The sequence below is a fragment of the Miscanthus floridulus genome, chromosome 19 (assembly GCF_019320115.1).
Source record: "Miscanthus floridulus cultivar M001 chromosome 19, ASM1932011v1, whole genome shotgun sequence".
In the NCBI taxonomy this organism is placed as follows: domain Eukaryota; kingdom Viridiplantae; phylum Streptophyta; class Magnoliopsida; order Poales; family Poaceae; genus Miscanthus; species Miscanthus floridulus.
Genome location: NC_089598.1, coordinates 14,142,339 through 14,150,571, shown reverse-complemented (window position 1 = coordinate 14,150,571; position 8,233 = coordinate 14,142,339). Strand labels below are relative to the sequence as shown.

At 53.9% G+C, this 8,233-nt stretch overlaps 1 protein-coding gene and 1 pseudogene across 1 annotated transcript; both read left to right on the top strand.

Annotated features, from left to right (window-relative positions):
* Positions 1-1,931: 1,931 nt before the first annotated feature.
* On the top strand, positions 1,932-2,489 carry LOC136525588 (uncharacterized). The gene has a single exon (XM_066518529.1). The coding sequence runs from the start codon at positions 1,932-1,934 to the stop codon at positions 2,487-2,489; it is 558 nt and encodes a 185-aa protein (XP_066374626.1).
* Positions 2,490-5,656: 3,167 nt separating this feature from the next.
* LOC136527663 (putative clathrin assembly protein At1g03050) lies at positions 5,657-8,188 on the top strand (annotated as a pseudogene).
* The last annotated feature ends 45 nt before the right edge of the window (positions 8,189-8,233 follow it).

Sequence of the window (8,233 nt, the reverse complement as noted above, 5' to 3'; positions counted from 1 at the left end):
CGGCAAAGATTTTTTATTTTTTTTAAAAAAATTATTTGCCGAGCGTCAACCCGGAAGGCACTCGGCAAAGCTCTTTTATTTTTTTTGGAAATTTTCTTTGCCGAGTGCCACCACTCCAGGCACTCGGCAAAGATTTTTTTTAAAACTCTTTGCCGAGTGCCAACACAGCAGGCACTCGGCAAAGTTTAATTTTTTTTTTAAATTTCTTTGCCGAGTGTTATAGTCACAGCACTCGGCAAAGCTGGAAAATCTGGTTTCTGGTTGCCCATTTTGCCAGCTTTGCCGAGTGTTGTGACCATTGCGCTCGGCAAAGGGGTCCTTTGCCGAGTGCAACACTCGGCAAAGTGACCCAAAACGGCAAATATTTTTTTTTTACGTTCCATCATGACAAATACATTCATACAAACATATATCACATATATATCTCATCCATCACATATATATCTCATCCATCACATATATATCTCATCCATCCACACATCCATCCGCCCATAACACATCCATCACAATATGTAATAATAAGTGCTCAAGTCCATCCAAATAAGTTTACAAGTCTATCAAAGTCCACAAGTGCATCACAAGTCCATCACCAAGTGAACAACAAATGTAAAAAATACAACATGCACTCATCTCGGCCACTGCGACTGTGGTGAAGGCCCAGGTGCATCATTCATAGGTACATGAGGTGGATTATTCGAACCACCGTCAGATGGAGACTGCACAAAGGAGAAAAGATTGCATGTGAGACAAAATTATTTTGATATCACTGTCCTTTAGCAGCGTTGCCAAATGCACTGTTCAAAAAAGCATCGGTCTTGTTCATCCATTCCGTGGTGTAATCACTCTGACTTCTCCAGCCCGTGTACATCCACTGACGGTCATCCATCCTCTAACATATGTATCGGCGAGTAATGTAACCATTAATTGCATATACATGGTGTTCCTACGGTATAATAGGTGAGGATAGGTCCTAATCCCACCCGCAGATGTGTAGATGAGGTTAGTTTCCATGCTCTACTCCTATCCGAGACAGAATTTCGGCAGCACCTCCCCGCTGTTCTCCAGATACACGTCCTGCCAAAGAAGAGTGTGTATCCGGAGAACAATAGGGAGGTGATGCCGAAACTCTGTCTCGGACTAGAGCAGAACATGGAAACTAACCCATCTACGCATCCGCGGGCTGTCCAAAAAGCGTGGACAATCCGAAATAGATACGGTCATAGATATGCAAAGATCTGCATACCTCCAACCGTATCTCTTTCGAACGGAAGACGCCTAACTGGGTTACGAGATCTACGACAATAATATGAAAAGAGGGGTTATACCTAGGGTGGCGACGGAGTCAGGCTAGCGGGGCCGTGGCGGGTCGGTGCAGTGGCGAGACGACGCGGTGCAGGCAGACCGACACGGTGGCGAGAACTCCGACTCAACTCTGACGGGCTCTTCTCTACAAAAATGGAACAAAATACTGTTATTTACAAAAAAATTCGGCAGAACCTCCCCTGCACGGTGAGGTTTCCAAAACCTGCAAAAAACAACGGCACGATGGCCGACAAGCACATATGGCTCAACAGAAGCCATGTAGTTTGGATATCAATCCATGCAGAAGAATATATCCAAGTAGTACCACTACTTGTACTACTACTTTCTCTATTGCTACTACTACTACCATTGGTTCTTCTACTACTACCACTATTGCTACAACTAATATCATTAGTTGTACTACTACTACCACTACTTCTACTACTACTACCACTAATTCTACTACTAATACTACCACTAGTTGTACTAATACTACCACTAGTACAACTAATACTACTACAACTACCACTACCTCGACAATAATAAGTGAGAAGGCATACCTGACGGGCGACGGGGTAGGGGCGGGCGGCGTCGGGATCGGGCGGAGTCGGGGACGGGGTCGAGCACGGATGGCGTCGGGGCGGGTGGTCCACGGGGCGCGGCCGGGGGCAGGGCAAGGCCGAAAAAAAGGCGCGGCCGGGGCGCAGGGCCGGCCGGGGTCAGGGCGGCGCGGCCGGGGGAAGGGCCAGCCGGGGGCACGGCGCGGCCTGGCGCGCGGGCAGCGGGCGGCGCGGCTGGGGGAAGGGCCGGCCGGGGGCACGGCGCGGCCCGCGGCAGGGCGCGAAGGCAGCGGGCGGCGCTGGACGGGGGCAGGGCCGTGCCGAGGCACGGCGCGCGGGGCGCCGGGCGCGTGGGCAGCGAGGGTCAAGGCGGCGTGGGGCGGCCGGGCACGCCGGCGCGAAGTCGCTCTGGCCGCGCGGTCAGCGGCGGCCGTGCGTCACGGGCATCGCGGCGGCCGAGCGCTGCGGTCGCGGTCCGGCGGTCGGGTGCGCGGACGGAGTGGGGCGCGGACGCGCGGGCCGCAGGGCGCGTGGGCAGCACGGCGGCCGGGCCGCGCGGGCGCGCGGGCGGCCGTGGCGCGCGGCGAGCGGGGCGGCAGGCGTGGGCGCGGGATGGCCTGGCATTGACTGCCCGGCCGGGTCAAAAACCGCAAGTCCGCGGCTTTGCCGCGTGCCGGATCAGGGAGGCACTCGGCAAAGATTTTGTTTTTTTTTTGTTTTTTAAATTCTTTGCCGAGTGCCTCAGATCTGGCACTCGGCAAAGATTTATTTTATTTTATTTTTAATTCTTTGCCGAGCGTCTCAGATCTGGCGCTCGGCAAAGAAATTTTTTTATTTTTAAAATACTTTGCCGAGTGCCCCCCGGACGGCACTCGGCAAAGATTTAATTTTTTTTTATTATTTCTTTGCCGAGTGCTCCTGTGTATGCACTCGGTAAAGAGGAAATTTTAAAAAAAAATTAAAACATTCTTTGCCGAGTGCCTGATGGCTGGCACTCGGCAAAGACACCCTTTGCCGAGTGCCATGCCCCGGCACTCGGCAAAGTTTTTTTGTTTTTTTTTGTTTTTTGCCTCCAATTTTTTTGTGCAGCCTTTTTAAAGCACCAGGAACTCCTAGTTACAATTTGGAGATTTTTTGTGGCTTTTTGTTATATTTAGTTACTTTATTTCGTTTACTTGAATTTTTCCGAAAATTAGAAATTTGAACTGCACGTGGTACGAATAATGGAGTTTAATGATTTGAAAATTGATAGTCATGTTAGTGAGTGTTATGAGAGGCCGTATCCAGGAACGGACCCGAAATTTCGGACATCTCGTTCACGAAACATGTCCGCGAAATTGCGTGTGAAGTGTTTATAAATTCTATAAAAAGCAAACGAAGTCCTAAAATCATGAAACGTGTTGAGATGTCGTGATATCATATGTGGAGGCTGTGATAAAAATTTCAGAAGATTTCGTGCACGTTGTCACGTACGATGCTTAGGATGCCTATCCGACTGCGACAGCAACAGGTTGACACCATCCGCGCAGTGCATCGGTGTAACGTAAGCCTAGCAGATTGCATGTCGTGTTGGCAAGCATTTCTGAACTTTGGTGACGAGCCTGAAGACCACCTGAAGATGGAGACTGCTTACGTCAGGTTGTTGATTTCGGTGGTTATCAGACGCAGGATTCTATTCGGATATATAGCACCACCATCCACGTCGTCATCGGGACCGCCCAAAATTTAATAAGAAACAAAACATTCCGTAAACATGCATGCGCCATATTCGCTTAGCTTATAAGCCGTACTTTTTTAGCCAACGAACAATATTTTTCTCTCACAACAAATCAGTCGTAGAGGTCCAATGCAAGGGGACAACAATTTCTTTATATTTTTTTTTTCTCAAATAGGCATCTTGCCAGTATTTCATTGAGGATATGTGAAACAGAGTTTTACAGATAGTCACCCTATTCGCTTGGCTTATAAGCCGTATTTTTTCAGTCAACGAACAGTATTTTTCTCTCACAATAAATTGGCGAACAGTATTTTCAACCATGGCTTATCAGCCAAGCGAACAGGGCAAGTGAGCTGTGGCCATCAGTGGCGCCATGTCGACGCTACTATCCTAGGTACGATGAAGGAACAAATATGTTCCCGATGGAGGAGCAGGCTGCGTACGTGCTTATTATATAGGATAATAATGGGAGATATACGTTGCGCCTTAACAGGGAGTAAGCTAAGGTATATAGAGGAGATTACTACCTAAAAAGCAGGCCGGCCGGAGAACGGGTTATTAATTTTCCCTTTTTATATCTCTAGTCTAGTATATAAAAAGTTACTTTTGTTGATTCTTTTTAGTCGTTGTATTGGAAGAATGTTCCGAAGAGGAAATGATATGATGGAGGTGCTGGAGGTAGGCAGGGCCACACGCCGCCCTCCTGGTAGGCAGGGCCGACAGCCGAGCGCCGCGGCTCGGAGGCAGCGGCGCGCCATGCCTGGCAAGTAGTGCCGGCAGTCCGGTGGTCGAGCGCCGCTCCTCGGAGGCGACAGGCGAGCGGATAAGAGCACCGAGCTGATAAGAGCGACGAGCGGATAGATATGAGCGATGAGCGTATTATTTTATTAGAAATAGACGAGAGAATTCGAGGGAGTCGTTGGGCTGGTCCACTACTAGGAGACACGTCCGGATGGACGGGGACAGGGACGGACGGACGTTCTGACCCGGACAGGGACGGACGGACGTTCTGACCCCGGCATTACCCAAAGCCAAACCGAAGAGAATGGCCTAGTAGCAATGTGACCTGATCGGTGCATGGCAGCATGTGCCGGAAAATTTAACTTTCAGCAGTAAAAGTAACGACTCCTGGTATATCCAATTATCCATGCATGTAGGAATAAGTTGCAGTCGTGCAAAAAGAAGGTGCCCACTCTGTTCTAAATTTCGGGTTTGGGCCCATAGCTGTCAACACGTAGGCTGAATTAAAGGCCGGATAGAAATAAGCCCACTAAAATAAGCCCATTTACCCGTTAGAGGGGATTAACAATGTTGGCTTCCAGTGAATAATTTTATATAGAGTCTGTCTCTGTGACAGGTGACTGAAGACGTGCATGATCTTATCAGCAAATTAACCAGCCGCGCCAGCGCGTCCTCGTCCCTGTCCCGGCGCCTAGGATGCCCAACTCCTAGGCCATCAGCTCCAGCAACCCTGCTCTCTCGCACGCACACCATCTGGGCGGCAGCAGTGCCTGCAGCAAAGCCGCATGGAGCCCCGCCCCGCCCCGCCTGCTCGGCGACCTCGGCAGTCGGCACCCTGCGCGGCGGTGGCAACAGTGTCCTGGCTGGCGGCGGTGCCTCTGGCACAGCCGCATGGAGCCCCGCTCGGCTGGCCGTGATCAGCCGTTGAGCCCCCGTACCACTGCTTTTGGAAAAGAGGCAGAGGCATGCTCACCGGCCGGACTTGGACGTCGCCACGGCTCGTCTCGCTTGGATCTCGTGGTGCTCCATTCCTCACCTCATAGAAGAAAGATGGGACAGAGGAATTGACGAATTCACGGACAGGACAACACAGAGACAGAGGAGTACGTATACATGAATCACCCAGAGGGGAAAGTGACGGACAGGACAACACACAGACAGAGAGGAGTATACATGAATCATCCAGATCCCTTCATCTCACATCTAACGCACCACAGAAGTTGACTGACAAAAAGACAAACTCTCATGCGACTGTGAACTATTAAATCTCTTTTAGATATCACTACAAGATTCAGAAAGATAATAAGAAAAGTTAACCATACCCGCCACGGGGGCCTCCTCCTTCCTCGGTCGTCCTCCCGCCACCCGCTTTCGTCGCGCGCGCATTTCCATCACCCGCCGCGCGCCCAAACACCAGCACCACACGTCCATTTGCCCGTCCACACGACAGGGCCATCCCGACCAAGCGCGAGGCGAGAATCTACCGCGAGCAAGCGATCGACCTCCGCGAGGAGGACGACGACGGAAACGTACCATGGCGCCGAGCAAGCTGCGCCAAGCGCTGGGCGCGGTGAAGGACCAGACGTGCATCGGGCTCGCCAAGGTCGGCAGCGGCGGCGCCCTGGAGGCGGACCTGGACGTGGCCATCGTCAAGGCCACCAGGCACAGCGAGTCGTTCCCGGCCGACGAGCGCCACATCCGGGAGATCATCACGCTCACCTGCCTCTCCCGGGTGTACGTCGGCTCCTGCGTCTCCTCGCTGTCGCGCAGCCTCGGCCGGACCCGGAGCTGGGCGGTCGCGCTCAAGACGCTCGTCATCGTGCACCTCCTCCTCGCCGACGGGGACCCGGCGTTCGAGCAGGAGATGTTCTTCGCCACGCGGCGCGGGACGCGGATGCTCAACATGTCCGACTTCTGCGACCGCTCCCGTGCCGACGCCTGGGACTTCTCCGCCTTCATCCGCACCTACGCCGCCTACCTTGACGACCGCCTCGAGTACCGGATGCAGGGCAGGCAGCAGGGCGGCGGCGGCGCAGCGCGCTGTGGCAGGCCGCTCCACGAGGAGATGTACGCCGCGTCCCCCGGGAACCGCTACACCTGCGACGTCGCCGCCCCCTGCTTCAACGGGAGACAGGAGGACGCGGTGGACGACGAGGCTCACAGCAAGGCGGTGGCGCTCGTGCCCAGGGACCCGCCCACGAGCGAGATGACGGTGGATCAGCTGCTCGTCAAGGCCAACCAGCTGCATCATCTCCTCGACCGGTTCATCGCCTGCCGCCCTGTAGGTGAGCCCGTTCCTCATCCTCAGCGGCCATGCACGCAATTTGTCTTTTTGATGAAGTTGGATCGTTGCCATTGATTTGTTAAGAGCCAAAACCTTCGGACATTGTCGTCACAGGCGAACCGGGTGGTGGCGGTGTCTCTGTACCCGCTGGTTAAGGAGAGCGTGCAACTCTACCGCGAGCTCACGGAGGTGATGGCCACGCTCATCGAGCAGTTCGCGGAGATGGAGACCGCGGACTGCGAGCGCGTGCACGCCCTCTTCTGTGGTCTCGCCAAGCAGCTGGAGGAGCTAGAGAATTTCTACGCATGGTGCAAGGTCGTCTGTGTGTGCCGCCAGTCCGACGTCCCGGAGGTGGAGGTCGTCACGCAGAAGAAGCTGGAACTCATGGACGAGTTCATCCGCGACAGGCACGCCGCCGCGGACTCGCAGCAGAGGCTCCCGCCGCCGGAACCGGAGCCGATGGCAAGCCCAGAGCCAGCCCTCATCGAAGAGGAAGAGGACGACGATATGAACGCAACCAAGGCACTTCCAGCGTCCGAGGAGCCGCCGGCTGCGGCGCAAGCGGACAGGGGGCCAGTCGAGCCAGAGGCCTCGCTCATCGTGGCCGACCCGGTGGAGGAGGGAGGAGGCCGACTTCCTCAACCTCAAGGAGGAACGCCATGTCCGGCGAAGAGCACGGACAGCAGCTGGCGCTGGCGCTGTTCGACGGCGACATAGCCGGCTCAGCGCCGAAAGGCAACGTGTTCCAGGGCGCTTCGGCGGACTGGGAAACGGAGCTGGTCCAGTCCGCGAGCGCGCTTGCGAACCAGCGCGTCGAGCTCGGCGGCGGCCTCAGTATGATGGTGCTGGACGGGATGTACAACCATGCGGCGGTGGCCAACAACGCACAGACGTTCTCCGGCAGCGCCAGCAGTGTGGCGATGCGGCCACCCGGGGCGCCCATGCTCGCCCTGCCGGCGCCTCCAGGAGGCCGCAGCGCCGCAGTAGGTGCAGACCCTTTCGCGGCGTCGGCGTTGGTGCCTCCGCCGACGTATGTTCAGATGTCCGACATGCAGACGAAGCAGCAACTGCTGACGCAGGAGCAGCAGATGTGGCGACAGTACGGCAAGAACGGAATGAATCAGGGAGCCTTAGCAATGCTAGAGCAGCGGCCAAACCAGAATCGGCAGTTCCTACCTCACATGGGGCACAATTACGCAGGGTATCGGACTTCTTAAATTAAACATCTGCAAATGTGGTTTTACACGTTTCCTCCTACGAGGCTACGACCACATTTCCTACAGCGTTCGGGAAAAGAAATGATCGGAGTATCAGATAGTCAAATTATCTCAATTTCTATTGGCAGTCCAATTTTGCTTACTGCCCAATTCCCAGAATATTCAAGCCTGTGCAAGGCCGCACTTTATTAAACAACAGAAATTCTCCGTACCGTACTCAGAAGAGCACGTAAGAGCAAAGAACGGGTTAACGATCCGAAAGCCAATCAGCCACACATAACGGGGACAACTGAAATCCGCAAAACACAGAAGAGAACGCAAGAGCCAAGAAAGCACCAACGATCCAAAAGCCAATGAACCACATAACGGTGACGGGGTAAACTAAAGTATTAATTAAGCATCCATATTACGA